The sequence below is a fragment of the Neomonachus schauinslandi genome, chromosome 3 (assembly GCF_002201575.2).
Source record: "Neomonachus schauinslandi chromosome 3, ASM220157v2, whole genome shotgun sequence".
NCBI lineage: Eukaryota > Metazoa > Chordata > Mammalia > Carnivora > Phocidae > Neomonachus > Neomonachus schauinslandi.
This window is the reverse complement of record NC_058405.1, coordinates 9,011,855-9,030,993: the sequence shown is the minus strand read 5'-3', so window position 1 is coordinate 9,030,993 and position 19,139 is coordinate 9,011,855. Positions and strand designations below refer to the sequence as shown.

The following is a 19,139-nucleotide window of genomic DNA, read 5'->3' as shown; positions in this document are numbered from 1 at the left end:
TAAAGATTTTATTTATTTAATTAGAGAGAGAGAATGAGAGAGAGAGAGCACATGAGAGGGGGGAGGGTCAGAGGGAGAAGCAGACTCCCTGCTGAGCAGCGAGCCCGATGCGGGACTCGATCCTGGGACTCGATCCTGGGACTCCAGGATCATGACCTGAGCCGAAGGCAGTTGCTTAACCAACTGAGCCACCCAGGCGCCCCCAAACTGACCTTCTTGCAAAGAACTATAAATTCTGCACCAATTACTAAAAAAAACCCCAAAACTAAAACAAAACACTATCTGAAGATTTGAATAGAGGGAAAGCATTCCTTAAAAATAAAGAAAATGGAATCTTTTCTAGTTATGTGGAGTCCTCCTTGTAATGAGCTCTGTTGCCTTAAATTACGTGAAGGACAGGCATTACCTTTATTGGTTTCTCCTCACAGACTTAGAGTGATCATTCTTCTGTTAACTTCTTATTGCCTTAGAGGTTTTTGTCATTCAGTATTTGTATGATGGGTTTTATATAATCATTTTTCTGTAACCTATGAAAATTATTCTCATTTCTAATTTTTTAAATAAGTGAACGGGCAGAAATTTTAACTAGTAAACGTCAAAACGGTCACCCGGGGTGGGTTGTGTCTCTTGAGCGACATCGCTAGAGCCCCGTGAGGTGGGCACACTCAGCCTGGCACCTGCATTGAGTATTCCTCTACCACCTGTAATGGTCTGACTTATCAAGGTCTTGCTTTCATATAAATCGTCAGCTTCCTCAAATGTGCTTGGTTGCTTTTTGAACTGTTCTCTGTTTCTTCCCCGAAGGAATTGATGTAGACTTGAAAATCGGTTTTTCCTGAGACTGATCAGAAGTTAGTGACTACTAACTATAATTGATCGTGGTGATGAATGCACAGCTTTATTGAGATGAAATTCACACACCATACAGTTCCCCTGTTTAAAATGTCCAATGCAATAGCTTTGTATTCACAAAGTTGTGCATTCATCACCTCAATCAATTATAGAATATTTTCATTACTCCAAAAAGAAACCCCATCATCCCCAACCTCCTCCTCCCTCCCAGCCCTAGGTAACCCACTAATCTAATTTCTCTCACTAGAGACTTGCCTATTTTACATTTCATATAAATGGAATCATACACTATTAGGCTCTTTCATGACGGGCTTCATTCATTTAGCATAATGCTTTCAAGGCTCATCCATGTTGTAGCATGGGTCAGAGCTTCATTTATTTTTATTGCCCAAAAAATATCCCACTGCATGGATATACTACATTTTATTTATTTTATTTATCCATTCATCAATTGATGGACCTTTGGGTTGTCTCTCCTTTTTGGCTATCATAAATAACGCTGCTATGAACATTTGTGTGGATGTATGTCTTCCTTCCTCTTAGACGTATACTTAAGAGTGAAATTGCTTGCTCATATGGTAACTCTAAATGTTTGAGGAGCTGTTTTCCAAAGTGACTGGACCATTTTGCATTTCCATCAGAAGGGTATGAGGGTTCCAGTTTCTCCACATCCTCAACAATCCTTTTTATTATCTATATTTTTGATTAGAGCTATCCTGCTGGGTGTGACATAGTATCTTGTTGTTCTTTTGATTTGCATTTCCATGATGACTAATGATGCTGACATCTTTTCATGTGTTTATTGGCCGTTTCTACGCTGTCTTTGGAGAAGTGACTTCAGATATTTTGCCCATTTTTTTATTGAGTTCTTTTTTGTTATTATAAAACATTATTGTAAAATAATTTTTTAATAAGACACATGGCCAGCAATTGTGGCTGTAAGTGTATAGTAGTTGTAAAATAAATATTTATTGAATGAAGGCATGTGAAATACTTGATTCATTTTTTTAGTGCTTTTGTAGTGTCTAGTGGATTGTTGATGTTTCTTTCTCCTCCCTCTTTTCTTAGGAGCCCATCTTGCAGCTCTCAAGTTTCTGTAGAATGCTGTAAACAATTGTCACGGTTGGTTTTCAAGTCATAGAAAGAGTTGCAACTTCTCCTTCGTAACAGAACTTTCCTAGTTGCATTCAATGCCTAACATTGCAGAAGCAGAAAGGGCAAATGATTCTGGAAATGGTGAGCACAAATCTGAGAGAAAGTCTCCTGAAGAGAATCTACAAGGTGCTGTCCAGTCTTTCTGCACTCGTGCCTCGGGGGCACCCTTGGGTCCCAAAGGAGATGGTCATTACCCGTGGAGCTGTCCAGTGACCCACACTCGGGAGAAAATTTATGCCATCTGTTCAGACTATGCCTTTCTCAACCAGGCAACCTCAATCTATAAAACTCCAAATTCAACCCGCTCTTCTTGCCTCCCTGATAGTACCTCTTTATCTGCTGGAAATAATCCATCAAGATACATTGGCATCCCAACGAGTACATCAGAAATCATCTACAATGAAGAAAATAGCTTGGAAAACTTATCCAATAGCCTGGGCAAGCTACCTCTCGCATGGGAAATCGATAAATCTGAATTTGATGGGGTGACCACAAATTTGAAGCACAAATCAGGTAAGGAAGGAGGCTTGAATTTCACATGTGAAAATAATCAGAAAACAATATATCTTGTTTAAGCTTGCCATTAAACACGGTTTCCTTTTATAATGCTGAACAAGGAACATTGCCGTGGTGTTGTCTGTCATTGTAGTTAAAATATAACTTTGGGCAGAGGACATTTAGTTCATTAATGGGTTACCACTGGAAACTTCACACATAACCTGGGCATTTTGAGAGCTTTGAAAAATCTAAGAATGCTGTAAAATACAGGTATTGCAGATAAGTATGTGGTAGCTTAGAAATGGTTCATGAGGTCACTAGAATAACATACCACTATTTTGTAGTTTTGCAGAGACATGAATTCATCTTTCCCGATTAAATGCTTAGTTTTCTACCATATAACATTGTGGCTTTCTCTTGTTAAAATTTTAGAGCACCCAACAGGGTCTCCAGGTACCACTGAGTAGGTTGTGTCCTGCACAATTTAAGAGGGTGCTGTTCACCTAGGGTGCAATACACAGTTTTCGAAATTGCAGTATGGTGGCCCTGTGACAGAAACTACAGCTTTTCATTTCTTTCTTTTGAACTCACAGTAATAAAGGATTTTTTTGTGGTAGGTACACTTATCCTTATTTTATAGATAAAGAAATTGAGGCTCAGAGGGGATAAGTTGCTTGTGGAAAGTTGATAGCTAGTAAGAGGTAGAACTGGGATTATGTTCTAGGCTTCTTTGACCATTTTGTAAAACCTTACTTGTTCATCTGCCAAATCAACTTGTTTCGCAGAATATTATGTAAATTCGTAATTCTCGGTGTGTTGGGGGGTTTCACTTTGTGTCTATTTTTTATGGGTGATTGGCCTATAATTTTTTCATAATATCTTTTTCAGGTGTTGGCGTTAGGGCTATGCAGGTCTCCTAAGAGAAGTTGGGAAGTGATCTCTCCTGTTTTCTGAGGGGTATTAAAAATCTCTAGCAGTAGGGGTGCCTGGGTGGCTCAGTCGTTAAGCGTCTGCCTTCGGCTCAGGTCATGATCCCAGGGTCCTGGGATCGAGCCCCGCATCGGGCTCCCTGCTCCGCAGGAGGCCTGCTTCTCCCTCTCCCACTCCCCCTGCTTGTGTTCCCTCTCTCGCTGTGTCTCTCTCTGTCAAATAAATAAATAAAATCTTTAGAAAAAAAAAATCTCTTACGGTGATTATGGAGTTGTCTTGATTCCCTTTAATTCTGTCAAATTTTAGTTTGTCCGTTTTATCTAAGTTGTTGGTTTTGTTGGCATAAAGTTATTTCTAATAGTCCTCTTTATACCCTCTATAGCCCTCTAATACCTACAGGGTCTTTAGTAATAATTCCTCTTTCATTTCTGATACTGGTCATGTATGTTCTCTCTTTTTTTTTCTGGCTAGGGCTTTATCAATTTTGTTCATCTTTTCAAATAACCAGCTTTTAGCTTTGTTAATTTTCTCGATTGTTTGTCTGCTATTCTGCTGATTTCTGCTTATTATTTTCTTCCTTCTACTTACTTTGGGTTTGCTTTGTTCTTCAGCTTTTTGATTCAAGACTTTTCTCCTATAGCATTTAGTGCTTTAAATTGCTCTGTGAGTACTGTTTTAGCCACAGCCTGTTGACTGTTGATACACTTTATTTTTATTATCCTTTAATGTGAAGTATTTTCTAATTTCCCTTGTGATTTCTTCTTTGATATATGCATTACTGTTTAGTAATGCTGCAACTGTGCTGCTTAATTTCCAAATATTTTGAGGCTTTTGCTAAATGTTGATTTCAAATTTGATTCCATTGTGGACAGAGGACATATGATCTCCATCTTTTAGGATGGGTTGGGACTAGTTTTATGACCCAACATACTGTCCATGTTGGTGAATGTACCATGTACATTTGAAAAGAATGCCTGCCCATTGTGTAGTTGTTGGGCGTAGTGTTCTATAAATATTTATTGGGCCAAAGTGTTTGAGAGTGTTGTTCACATCTTTTATGTTGCTACTTAATTTTTGTCTTGCTCTATCAATTGCTGAAAATGGGGTGTTAAAAATCAGCTGTGATTGTCGTCTTTTCTGCATTTAATTCTGTTGATTTTTGCTTCTGTGCAATTTGAAACTTTATTATTAAGTGCACACACAATTATGATTTTTATTTCCTCTTGTTGCATTGACCTTTTTATCGTTATGAAATGTCCCTCATTATTCCTGGTAATATTTCTTATTCTGAAAGCGACTTAGATATTAATCTAGCTACTCCACCTTTCTTTTGACTGGTGTTTGCATGGTATATCCTTTTCCATCCATTTATTTTCAACTTGTATCTTTTTATATTTCAAGTCCATGTCTCCTACTCAACCATAAAAAACGATGAGATTTCACCATTTGGCACAACATGGATGGACCTAGAGGGCATCATACTAAGTGAAATAAGTCAGACAGAAAATACTATATGATTTCACTTGTACATGGAATCTAAAACCCAAAACTAATGAATAAACAAACAAAAGGTAGAATCAGGCCTATAAATACAGGGAACAAATTGATGGTTGCCAGAGGGGAGGAGGGTGGAGGGGACAGGCAAAATGGGTGAAAGGGAGTGAAAGATACAGTTTCCAGTTATGGAATGAATACCTTATGGGAATAAAAGGTACAGCACAGGGAATATAGCCAGTGATTCTGTAATTGCATTATATAGTGACAGATGGTGGCTACTTTTGAGATGAGCATAATATCTAAAATTGTTGAATCACTGTGTTGTGTACCTGAAACTAATGTACCATTGTGTGTCAAATCCACTCAAAAAAGAAAAGACATGATTCATCTTCCTCTTGATAAAAATCTTATAACTGAAAGAAAGTAAAGTGCATCTCTTGAAGATTTTTTTTTTATTATTATTCATTTGACAGAGAGAGAGCACAAGTAGGCAGAGGCAGGCAGAGGGAGAGGGAGAAGCAGGCTCCCCACCGAGTGGAGAGCCCAATGTGGGGCTCGATCCCAGGACCCTGGGATCATGACCTGAGCCAAAGGCAGATGCTTAACCAACTGAGCCACCCAGGCGCCCTAAAGTGCATCTCTTAAAGATAGCTTTTAAGTATAGTCAATGAATTACTTGTTTCAGGTATTGTTTCTTTTAGTTCTGGAATTTAGATTTTTAGAATAGTTTTTGTTTCCTATCTTGGATTTACTATCTTTTCTTTCATTACTGGAAGATTGTATCTATCTCATAAAGCGTAGTTATAATACCCACTTTAAAATCCTTATCTGCCAGTTTTAAGACCTGGGTCATCTCAGAGTTGGTCTTATCTTTTTTTTTTTTTCTTGAGAAGGTATCACCTTTTTCAGTTTCCTTACATGTTCAATAATTTTGGATGGTATCCGAGGTATTGGAAATGTTGTGGTGATTTTGGATTCTGGTATATTCCTCCAAAGAGTGGATTTAAGTTTGTTCATTTGTTTGTTTGTTTTTAATTTTAGCAGCAATGAATTTGGTTTGACTAAAACTGTAGATTTTGTCTCTGGAGGACATTTCAAATCTCTGTCCAATTTTTTAAGCCTTAGCTGTGCTGTTTGGGGTCTGCTTTATGCATGGTTCAGGGATTAGCCTAAGATTTGGGCCAAATGTATACACAAAATTTGAGTCTCCCCTTTTCTGGCTCTTTTATTTCTGGTCTCCCCACCTACCTTACTTTCCAGTGACAGTGATTGCCCAAAACTCTGTCCCGTAGTTCCTCTAGTCAAAAGAATGGCAGATATTCTACTAATATTTGCTATCCTCAGACCTTTCTCTTAAAGCCAGTGTGATCACTAGAGGTAGGTGTGTATGTATGTATGTTTCTTTGGTGTTGGGGCTAGGTGGGTGTATTATTGGTAGGGTGAGGAATGGAAGAAGGAATATGACAATGACAAGGGAAGGTGGGCAAACGTTCCTGGAGTTGATGAGATGGGGAGACAGAGTGTTGAGGTGTTGATATGTTATGTTCCCTTCTCAAACTTAGCTTCCACTTTGCCAGAGCTTCCCTCGAACTGCATGGAATTTTGTCTGTGGGACCAGCTCTCCTTGTGGCAATGTGAGGATTTCATGAAGGGTGCGCATTTGGAACCCACACTTATTTAGCCGAGGAGGCTCCTAGGAGTAAAGTAGAAGGGGACAGAGGGCAGGCTCAGGTAAGCCTTAGAGGAAATATGCGGGTCCAGACCACTCTGGAGGCTGCTGGGGTCACAGATTACCACACTTCATTGGCCTCTAAGATTTTAAGTGGCTGGGAAAGCTATGTAGGGCATTAAGGTACTGTTGGGCAGTGAAGACATGGGAAAAAATGTTGGAAAGTTGTTTTTCCATCTTCTTACTCTCTAATATTTATTTTATTAGTGAAAAGAAACTTTCCAGAATGAGACTTAACTCATGTTTGCCAGTGGTTGTTCAGCTCTGTAGAAATTTTGTGTTCTCCGTGAAGACTTAAAGAGAATAGCTAGAGGGAATGGGGAAAAACTTGTTTTTGGATATTATAGTGTTTGTCACTATGACATCTTACAAAAATCAGAGAAATCCCCTGTGTCACAAGAGTTTCTGAGTTCCAGCTCGTTTGGGTTTCATTGTAGAGCATCTTGAATGAATGAAACAAGCCCCTTTCCATGTCTGTTTCTAGGCGTATATCTATATAATCTATGTTTTATAATTATGCATAACTCATAAAAATAAAACATTAGCTTCTATTTGATTTTTATAGCAGATTTGATTATTTCATTGAAAATATAGTATGTGTGAAAATTATTAAATATTTGAGCATAGCTGTCTGAAATGTTAATGGTATTTTAGTGACATGAAACTTGAATGGTATTTATTAATATATATTTTAAAGTTTTTATTTAGATTCCAGTTAGTTAACAGACAGTGTTTTATTAGTTTCAGGTGTACAGTGTAGTAATTCAACACTTCCATGCATCACCCGGTGCTCACTACAAGTACGCTCTGTAATCCCCATCACCTAGCTCACCCATCCATTTTGGTCACCATCAGTTTGTTCTCTATGGTTAAGATTTTAATTAAATAATTTTTGCCTGAGTAATCCATTAGCATTATTCAGAAATAAAAAGTGTAAAAATTAAACAGTGCAAAGTCTAATTTCATTTTTGTCTTTTTGTCTAGCTCCCAATTCCCCTCCTCCTTAGGTAACTACTATTATTTGCCTTATGTGTCTTTTGGAGAGATTGTGTGTATGTGCGCATGCATGTGCGTGTGTGTTCATGCATAAGCACATACACACACACACACAGAAAGGAGACTTTGTTTTCCATTCTAGTTTCTGGTGCTAAAGTTGCATTTTAATAATATACATGTGAGTATCATTCTTAATTCATTTTGTGGTCTCTGCAAGGCCTGGAGATATTTTTAAATATCACATCATTACATTATTGGATCTAGTGCTTTTACTTTCTTAACAGAGTTACATTAATGTGGTTTTATTGTTTTGTAGAAAGGATTCATTTTTGGAAAGTGGCCTAGTTAAATAGTTTACTGTTGGTAATTTGATTTTCTAAACCAAAAATTTTGTGATTGCACCTTTTACTAGCTAAGCAACCAGATCAGGAATTGGAATATAAGAATCTAATAGGAACTAACACTCGTGGTTGCTTAAACTTGTTTTTGTTCTCTCTCTTTAAGCCAGGGGAGTATTCTTGAAGATACGTGTATTTCTTCAATATGTTCGCAAGTATTTTGAGAACTAGTGGCATTGCTTTTTAATTTTGTTACATAATTAATTGTATTGCCATGGTAGTTTATTTCATCTGCAGCATTTTGCTTATTTTGTATTCTTGTATTCTAGGCAACGTAAAGAAACAAATTTCCAAGAAAAAAACTTCAGATAAAAAAGGAAGACATCAAAGGGAGTGGCCTCAGTATTCTCCTCTTGAAGATATTAAGCAGCGGAAAGTATTAGATCTCAGAAGATGGTAATCTCTAAAAATTGACTTTTTTCCTTAACCACACGATACCACTGTCATACTTAATAAAATTAACAATATTTCCATAGTATCTGATTCCCAGGCTAAAGTTAGATTTCCTGGATTTTTCTGAAGTAACTTCACGCTTGGTTGTTCATAGTGGGACCCAACCATGAGCCATACCTTGTGTTTGCTTGTTGTGGCCTATATGTCCCTCCTAATCTAGAACAGTCTCTACCTGACTTCTCTCACGGTTTTTGTTTCGTTTTGTTTTTAATTCTAGGAGATTGACTTCTTAAAGAGACTTGGCCAGATATCTTGTCGAGTGTCCTACCTTCTGGATTTGTCTAATTTTTTTCCCTTGATGGTTGTCTAAATTATTTCTGTAACCTCAGTATTTCCTGAAAGCTGGAAATTAGACATAAAGACTTGGTTTAGATTCTGGTTGAACATTTTAGGCAAGAATACTGCCTAAGTGTGATCCTGTGTCCTCCGTATTGCATCACATCAGGAGGTACATAGTATCTGGTCACCCAGGATTAGATTCTAAGAGTGATCGCTGGGTTTCAGTGGTGACAGCCTAGCCCACATTACCAAGGTTCTTTGTTCCCCTCTGCAGCCATCATGTAATCAGTGGGGTGGCAGTGGCATCAGACTAATATCCTGTCCCCATCAACTTTTCACCTAATGGTTTTGGCCAAACCCCATTGACAATTGTTGCCTGAATCCTTGTTGCAAAATGGTGATATTTCAAATTTCTATCATTTCTTTTCCTTTTATTAGCTGATATTCTTCTAATAATAAGAACTTTCACTCATCAGCTGCGGCTATTTGGTTACCTTAGAATATAGTTCCTATTCTAAAGAAAAAAATGTTTAATTAACGATAGCTTTTAAATATTACTAGTCTATGATTTGAGGTTTTAAAAATTATTTGTATGAGGTTTAAAAATGCTAGATATTATCAGTTATTTAATAAATATTAGACCCTTTACTGTGGGTTGAGAATAGAGATGCACAAAACATGGCCCTTGTTTTCTCAAGGTTTAAAATGTAGGTGAGAAATGGGAACTAAGCAGAAAAAATATAAAATATCTCAGGCAATCTGTCAGATGATGAGTATGAATAAACTACCATTAGTAGAGGAGGTAATGAGGAGCTTGGTCGTAAGAGAGGCTTCACTGAAGAGCTAGGTCTTAAGAGAGGAAATCTGAGGGGATGGAGGGTCCAAAGGTCTTTGAATGGATGGTGGGAAAGTGTCTTGCTTGTTGGTAATGAAGATTAGACAAGCTTGTTTGGAGTGAAGCTCAGAGAAGCCTAGAAACTTGCCCAACATCACATGGTGAATAAGTAGATCTTGTATTGAAACTGAAGAGAGCCAGACTCCAAAGTTCATATTCTTTCTTTGTAACACCTGTCATGATCTATATCTTGGACACCAGGCTAAGGATTTAGTTTTTTTCTTATGATGTAGAGAGAAACCACTGATGATTTCTTTTTTCTTTCTTTCTTTTTTTTTTTTTTTTAAGATTTTATTTATTTATTTGACAGAGAGAGAAACAGCCAGAGAGGAAACACAAGCAGGGGGAGTGGGAGAGGGAGAAGCAGGCTTCCTGCTGAGCAGGGAGCCCGATGTGGGACTCCATCCCAGGACCCTGGGATCATGACCTGAGCTGAAGGCAGACGCTTAACGACTGAGCCACCCAGGCACCCCATTGATGATTTCTTAACAAAAGAGCATTTTACAAAGATAAACTGGTAGTAGTAAGTATGTAGAGTGTGTTGGAGAAAGACACTATAATCCAAAACAGTAATGTTAGTTTCTTTGGAGAAAGGCTTTGCCCATTTTTGCTTCTAATCCCTTAGGTTTAAGATATGTTTTAAAAACAAATTTGGATAATTGTGTTTTAATAGTACAACATGTAAAGCCATAAAGGCTTGGATGAAGAGGATAGATGGGAGAAATAACCTGAGGGGAAAAATTACCAGGATGACAAGCTCATTTCCCACTGAGAATATTACAAGATTAGGGTTGCAGTGGAAACACCCATAGGAAATAGTAGAAAGTCAATTAAAGTTGTAGGCCAGTCACGAGCAAGACCAGTAAAACAAGTTTGGATGGATGAAGAAATAGGGAAAATCTTAAGGGTGCCTAGGATTGATCCTAAGGCTTGGTGAAGAAGTGTTCAAGATGGAAGGGAGAGATTTAAATATGACAGGATGTCTTTTTACTCCATTCCTTCTCTCTGTTGGAGAGGTAGACCTTCCTCTGCCCTTCAAGGTTCTTCTAGCTGGACTTAGAATCAAATTGACATGAGGCAGATTAACAGGAGAAAATCAAATTTAATAATGTATGTATAGGGAATCCACACAGACATGGAAATTCCAAAGACAATGAGCTAACATGAAGCTTAGTGAGCTAAGGAGAGGGGTAGGAGTCTGAGGATACAAAGGGGAGGAAGGCCATTAGCAGGAAGGTGAAAGGAGATGTTTTGAAAAACAAAGTTTGCCCTATTATGCAGATCAGTTTCTTAGGTAAAGGGGAGTCTCTGTCAATAGCTCTCTTCCTCTTAAAAAGCAGGCAGTTGTGGGGGGCTGGTAGAGAGCTTTTTCTGAATCTGCTGGGTTTGGGTTGCTTTTAACTCAAAATAATGTTCGTGCCAAAGCTGTCCAACTTGGGGTGACCTGCCCTTGGCACCTACACCTCAAACCCATGGAAACAATAGCACAATTTAAAAAAAAAAAAAAAAAAAAGGGAAAAACTCTATCTTCCCTGAAACAAAGAAATAGCAACATCCCCAAGCCATAGGTTTTAATTCAAGTTTATCAAATCCTGTGCACTCTGGACCAACAGAGAGAGGACACTAAGGGCTACACAGACTATGGTGGGCCTCAAACAGCGCAGGTTTCCCTAATGTTCGTGTGGCAGTCCTAAAACCATCTGGTGACCCTCTGGTTAGATCCAGGGGTGTGGAGCAGCTGCGTCAGTGGAGAAACATTGGAGTTCTTGGTGGAGATCCAGTTCAGCGCTACAGAAATGCAGGTAGGGGCTGTGGAAGGAGACCTCCCGCTGATCTGATTGCCACTCGATTATCTTACCCCTTCATTTCCAGCCAAGGACAGTGCCTCTAGTGAATTGCTGGGAAAGTTGGTGATGGCAAGAGTGAAACACAGGCCTCACATTTCCTGATTTCAAAACATTACAGAGCCACATAATCAAAACAGTGTGGTCCTGGCATTAAGACAGATTTGTAGACAAAGCGGTCAGAATAGAAAGCCCAGAAATAAACACTCATGTAAATAGGCAAACAATCTTCAGTATGGGTGCCAAGACCACAGAACAGAGGAAGGACAGTGTCTTCAGCAAATGGTGCTGGGAAAAGTGGCTATCCTCCTGCAAAAGCATGAACTTGACCCTTACTTTTCACCATACACAAAAATGAACTCAAAATAGATTAAAGACATAAATATAAAGATCTAAAACTATGAAGCTCCTAGAAGAGAACATAGGGGGAAATTTCATGACATTGGATTTGACAACGACATCTGAGATATAACACCAAAAGCACAGGTAATAAAAGTAAAAATAGACAAATGGAATTATGCCAAGCCTTAAAACTTCTGTGCATCAAAAGAAACAATCAACACAATGAAAAGGCATCCTCCAGAATGGGAGAAAATATTTGCAGATCATATATCTGATAAGGGGTTAATATCCAGAATCTGTAAAAACTCCTACAATTCAGCAACAACAAAAAATATCAAAGAACCTGATTAAAAAATGGGCAAAGGACTTGAATTGACATTTCTCCGAAGAATATGCAAATGGCCAACAAGCATACAAAAAGATGTTCAACATCATTAATCATCAGAGAAATGCAAATCAAAATTGCAGTGTGATATTACCTCACACCCATTAGGATGGCCACTATCAAAAATGCAGAAAATAATAATTATTGGCAAGGATGTGGAGAAATTGGAACTTTTATGCACTGTTGGTAGGAATATAAAATTATAAAATGGTACAGCACCTATGGAAAAGTATGGCAGTTTCTCAAAAAATTAAAAAGAGTATGTATGTTATGGGCCGAATGTTTGTGTCTCCCCTCAATTCATATATTGAAATCCTAACCCCCCCAGGGTGATGGAATTAGGAGGTGGGGCCTTTGGGAGGTAATTAGGTCATGAGGGTGGAGCCCCCGCGAATGGGATTAGTGCCTTATAAGAAGAGACAGAAAGAGGGAGCTTGCTTCCTCCTCTCTGTCTCTGCTCCATGATGTGAGGATATAAGGAGAGGGTGGTCATATGCTAAACAGGAGGCAGCTTCTCACCAGACATTGGATTTGCTGGCATCTCGATCTTGGACTTCTCAGCCTCCAGAACTGTGAGAAATAAATGTTGTCAAAGCTACCAGTTCCACTGCAATTTGTTATAGCTGCCTGAGCTAAGGCACCATATGGTCCAGTAATCCCAATTCTGGGTATATATCCAAAAGAATTGAAAGCAGGATCGTGAAGAGATATTTGCATACTACGTTCATTGCAGCATTATTCACAATAGCTGAGAGGGGGAAGCAGCCCAAGTGTTCATTGATAAAGGAATAAAGAAAATGTGCTATGTACCTAGAATGGAATATTATTCTGCCTTAAAATAGAAGGAATTCTGACGCATGCTACAACATAGATGAACTTTGAGGAAGGACATTATGCTTGATGAAATAAGCCGACACAAAAAGACCAATAATATGTGATTCACTTGGTACTTAAGAGTGGTCAAAATCATAGAGACAGAACGTAGAATGGTGGTTGCCAGTGACAAAAAGATAAATACTGTAGATTCCATTTATGTGATGTGTAAAGTAGTCAAACTCATAAAAATAGAAAGTAGAGTGGAGGTTGTCAGAGGCTGAGGGGAGGGGGAAAAGGGTGTTGTCCAGTGGGTGTAGAGTTTCAGTCTTGAAAGATGAAAAAGTTCTAGAGATCTCTTTCACAACAATATGAATATAGCTAACATTACTCAACTGTACCCTTAAAAATGGTTAAGATGGTAAATTTTATGTTGTGTTTCTACCAAAATTATAAAAAAAAACAAACAAAAATGGGGGGCAGGTTTGACAGTGGAGAGTCGAAGATAGCAGACAACTCTTCAGTGATAATCGGCTCTATTCAAGGATGAGTAAAATCATAGAGGAAGCAACTTGATACATGTATATAAAAGTTGCAAATAAGCAAAAACAGGGACAACTGCAGGAGGTATATACATCTTTGGGAGAGTTAGTCTAGGAAGTAAAGTTAAAATTCAGAATAAGCCCTCCTTATCAAAAGAGTTGTAATTTACACACTTCTCAAAATGAAGTCAAAGAAGAGATTGTATGACAACAGAAGGAAATAATTGACAGGCCCTTGGAAAGAAGTGGAGAAAAAAAAAAAGTCATTGTAGAGGTGAAAACCACATTTGAAGCAAGGAAAAAAAAAAACCCAACCCAATGAAAAACATAATCAAGTCAATGGTGAGCCAGTGTGAGGCAATCGCACAAAACTCACATGGAAAATAACAAAGACATAAAAATGATGAAAGAACAGATAAATATTGGGGCTCCTGGCTGGCTCAGTTGGTGGAGTGTGTGACCCTTGATCCTGAGGTTTTGAGTTTGAGTTTATTTAGAAATAAAATCTTAAAAAAAAAAACAAACAGATAAATACCGATAACAGACAGAGGCTCCAAATAGTACTAACTGGTATTCTTGAGGAAGAGATGAGAGCAAATAGAAAAAAAAAATAATTTGAAGACACAACTGGAAGGAATATTCCCCAAATGAGGAAAGGCTAGAGTCTGCAGATTTGAAAGGGTAAATTGTGTCCCAGGAAAGGAAAGTCAGTACAGATTGATGAGCACCAAGGCATGTTCTAGCGGAGTTACTGAAATTCAAGCATAAGGAGTCCTGGGCGCCCAGGTGCAAAAACAGTTATACAAAGGGAAATTATCCCTTTGGTCTTGGTCTTCACCATGGCAGCACTGGCTGCCAGGCTACAGGGGAGTCATGTTTCTCAGGAGAGAAAAAGTCACCCAGATGTCACATTCACATTGTCATTCAAGTGTGGAAGCAACAGACTCCCAAATCATGTGAGAATTCAGTGCCAACAAAACCCATGAGCTCTTAGCCATTCAACAAGGAATGTAAATCACCCAAGATATTGGGGGTAAAGAAAGGAATGGAAAGCAGTAGGAAACAAGTCATGTTGACTACTAAGTCCATTTATAGGCAATTTAGTCGCAGAACAGAATGTTGGTGGAGCTATGAATACCTGAGCTTAGGGAAGTTAGCTTCCGAGTTTGAAATGAGAGCTCTATAATGCCAACACTCTCAGGCCAGGATCATTTCTGTGGGTAGGAGTTCGTTTTTAAACAGCCTTGCAAATAGATATAAACAAAATCATTCTTAATGTGTTCATTGGTTTTTTCTTTTGTGGATGTAAACCAGTTTGTAGTCTTTCCTGGAGGATGATTAGTGTGTGAGTTTCCTAGGGCTACCATAACAAAGAGCCATAAACCGGGTGGCTTAAAACAACAGAAACCGTCTCATAGTTCTGGAGGTTGGAAGTCTGAAGTCAAGGTGTTGCCAAGGCCACATTCCCTTTGAAAGCCGTGGGATAGAATTTTTTGCTTCATTCTAACTCCCAGTGCTTTGTTGGCAGCCCTTGGCATTCCTAGGCTTGCTGCTTCGACACTTCTGCCTCCATCTGTGTTTCCCCCCCACTATGTGTCTGGGTCTTCGTCCGGCAGGCATTCTCCTCTCTGTGTGTCCTTCTTCTCTTTTTATAAGGACACTGGTCATCTTGGATTAAGGGCCCACCCCTACTCCAGTGTGACCTCCTCTTAACGCAATTCCATCTGCAAAGACCCTGTTTCCAAGTAAGGTTGCATTCATAGGCACCTGTGGTTAGGACTTCAACTCTTTTTAGGGAGGTGTAGGTCAGTCCATAACAATTCGTGTATTATGTGGCTACATAATAACCATATAGTTAAGCGACCATAAGCATCTTTTGTATCTTAGTCTTAAAGGTTCTAGTTCAGCCTGTTGATTTGTAGAGGCACCATTATGCATATTATATGGACATATATGAATATACATACATGTATCTGTAATTTTTCTTTTTGTAATTAATTTTAAGGTAAGACTAAAACTGTGTTTAGTGCTAAGTCTTATTTCTCCTTTTTGCTTTGGCCACTGTGAGCACCTTCATTAGAAAGCAGTTGGGAGGTGCACCTGGCTGGCTTAGTCCATAGAGTGTGTGACTCTTCATCTTGGGGTTGTGAGTTTGAGCCCCGCATTTGGTGTAGAGATTCCTTAAAAAAAATAAAATCTAAAAAAAAAAGAAAGCAGTTGGGAAAAAGTAATTTGAAAGCCAATACTATTTCTTTTTTTTCTGATTGAATAGTCTGCTTCTTTTCTCCTCTGTTCACATTAGCTGCAGTCACTTCTCTTGACACGTGACAATTTGGGAAATTGTCTTGATTACTCAGTGCAATGAAATTGTGCCATGGAAGGATTTTGTGTTACACTTTAAAATTCTCTGGGACAATGGAACCATTGCTTCTCACCCAAGGGTTTTTAGTTGGACATAGTCGGTGATAAATTGTTTTTTAGTCTGAGTTGAAGAATCTGAAAAACTGATACATGGGGACAGTGCTTTGTTTCATTTCTCCAGTATTTTTGAAGTTGCAAATAATCATGTATGCAGCTCAATTAGGAGCTTACACTGAAATTTTAGTAGTTGGTGCCTACATTTATATATTATTATTTCTTTTCCATTGGTTTAGATAACATCTGTGGTTAGTTAAACTTAGCTAACTTTATTAAACTGGATGGTTTATTGTTGTTAGGCATTTACAATATACTTAATAAATATAAAAATATTTTGAGTAAAGATTTGACATTGGCTTATATGAGTAAAGTTTTCATTATGCTAACACATTTAGTTGCCATGAATATTATATTTCTGTATCCACATTTTATATTCATTCAAGTGGAGAAAACAGTCTTTTGTTTTCTTAGGTACTGCATAAGCCGACCACAATATAAGACTTCTTGTGGTATCTCCTCATTAATTTCGTGTTGGAATTTTTTATATAGCACAATGGGAGCTGGAAAGTAAGTATTTATTAATTTATTGGTATCCCTAAATTCCAAATTCAGAAGTTTTTTAGTAAAAAGCAATACACTTTTTCTGTAATTGAAGAGTTTTAAGAATAAGTTTTTCATACATCAAGAAAAAAATTGCTGCATTTTGTTATAAGCCTTTAGCTAAAAATAATAAGCATGCATTATTTGTGACAAAATAACTATTAAGCATATAGTTGACCCTTGAAAAACACAGGGGTTAGGGCAGTCTCAAATCCACATATAACTTTTGACTCCCCAAAAACTTAATGACTCATGGCCTACTGTTGACCACAAGCCTTACCAATAACATAAACAGTAGATGAATACATACCTTGTGTGTGTATGTATTATATACTGTATTCTTACAATAAAGTAAGCTAGAGAAAAAATGTTAAGAGTGTCATAAGGAAGAGAATGCATTTAAAGTACTGCATTGTATTTATAAAAAAAAATTATCTGTGTATAAGTGGACCTGTGTGGTTTAAACCCATGTTGTTCAAGGGTCAACTGTATTACTAAAATTGTTTGCAAATCAGACGGACATATGAACATTGAGGCAGGTTATATTTGCATATGACTGGAATTGTAAAATGAAAGGTAATGTTTCTTTTGTAGTCTTCCACCTATTACCCAAGAAGAAGCTTTACGTATTTTGGGCTTTCAACCCCCATTTGAAGATATTAGGTTCGGTCCTTTCACTGGAAATACAACACTTATGAGGTATGAAGTCCTCGCTTACAGACAATACCTTATTTCTAGTTCTGCGAAATAACAGTGCTGTAGATGTGTGTTGATAGTAAAACCATGTTTCCAGCTGCTGGGCCCCAGCCTTTGGTAGATACACCAAACTTGGGTGCTGCCCGAATTTTGCTGGAATGGGAATAGTGCCATCTGTGCTATGGAACTGTTGCTATGAGCAAACTTTCTTGTCATTTTCAGATGGTTTAGACAAATTAATGACCACTTCCACGTAAAAGGATGCTCATATGTTCTATATAAGCCTCATGGGAAGAACAAAACAGCTGGAGAAACTGGTAAGTAAGCATATAGAAGATTTTTACACACACACGCCTTAGGATCTGTCTTAAACACATCTATTAAACACAGTCTATTATTTTTATATGTCTTTATCCAAGGGGGAAATCTTAATAGAAATCTGTAAGGTACTTTTCATAACATGGGTGAATATTTTTAGCTCTTCTCATCTTTGCATGTGGAACTTTTAGAATTTTAAAGTATGTCCTAAACACTACTTTAATGCATTGCTTGTATTGTTTGGGCCTATGGGGTGTGTGTGTGTGTGTGTGTGTGTGTGTGTGTGTGTGTGTGTGTGTGCTGGTAAAACTCTTTCAGGAAGCAACATGGAATTTGCAGTTCCTCTTCCTAAAAAAGAATGCCAGGATTTTAGAATATCTGATGGTAGGTCTGCATAGTAACATCTAACAACAGCACAATGGTCTTTGAAAGTGACAGAGTTCTATTACAGAATAGTCTTGGCTGTAACAGAGAGTAATGGAATTGATCTTCAGGACTGTTTTAGTTATATGCTTGTTATATTTGACAATTTCCATCTTTCACATTTCATCATAGCCTTTTGACTTTACTGATTAGAAAATTATAATATAGTTAAGGAAAAAAATTATTTGACACTTGTTAAAATGGTAATGGAGGTTTTATTCAAGACTATTGTAGTGGATTATTATAATGGGAGCAGAGATGGGATTCAACCCTGAGTACAACAAAGACTACTGGGATTTATAGCCAATTAGCAAAGTGAGTGGATGGGAGGTTACTATAAGGGGGCATGAAGGGGGGTTTAGGGCAATCCTTGCTAACTGGTCTGAGAGGATTCTTATGGTAGGCAGGACAATGGCAGGCTACAGGCTTAGACATCAAGAGTGGGGCATGAGGAAACTGATCAGGTATTAAGGGTGACAGAGTCTCCTTAAACTGGCTTAGCAGGATTCTTGCTAAAACTGGACTAACCAAGGATGGACACAGAAGTCTGAGGTGGAGGCCTAGTAGAGAAGAGGGCTCTGAGGAACTTAACCAGTCTGGTTAAAGAGGGTACGTGGTTTACCAAGGTGAAGGACTGAACAGAGAGTAGGATATAGCCTGTTGACCTGTAGCAGGAATATCAAGTTGGTTATGAGTCAGGCACACTTGGGAGTTGACAGGTGTTGGTTTCTATACATGCTGGTTCTGTGACCTTGAACAAGGCATTTAGGACCACTTACTGAGTCCAGTGTAGACCTTTGTCTTTCCGTATTTGTACCAATCCCATAGGGTCACTGTGAAGATAAAAAGAGACATATTTGTTATATGCCTAGCCCCTTGTCTGACACAGAGTAAGGACTCAGTAAATGTTAGCTTTTATTCTTACTCCCTGAATTCTGTGCATTTGCAGAGAGCCTGTCCCTGTGGAAAAAAACAGCTTTAAATGAATGGTGTGTGTGTGTTTTTTTTTTTTTCTTTTCTGTTCCTGGTGAGACTCAACACACTTCCTCAGGAATTGGTCAGACAGTTAAAAACTA

General features: G+C 38.2%; 1 protein-coding gene across 1 annotated transcript in view; it reads left to right on the top strand.

Annotated features, from left to right (window-relative positions):
* Positions 1 to 19,139, top strand: part of BIVM (basic, immunoglobulin-like variable motif containing) — a 42,149-nt gene that overhangs the window by 4,119 nt on the left and 18,891 nt on the right. Inside the window, exons 2-6 of the mRNA XM_044913512.1 lie at positions 1,921 to 2,520; positions 8,325 to 8,451; positions 16,498 to 16,593; positions 17,221 to 17,325; positions 17,545 to 17,639. Coding sequence (XP_044769447.1) covers positions 2,043 to 2,520; positions 8,325 to 8,451; positions 16,498 to 16,593; positions 17,221 to 17,325; positions 17,545 to 17,639 — 901 coding nt within the window. The 5' untranslated portion in view covers positions 1,921 to 2,042. The remainder of the gene's footprint in view (positions 1 to 1,920; positions 2,521 to 8,324; positions 8,452 to 16,497; positions 16,594 to 17,220; positions 17,326 to 17,544; positions 17,640 to 19,139) is intronic.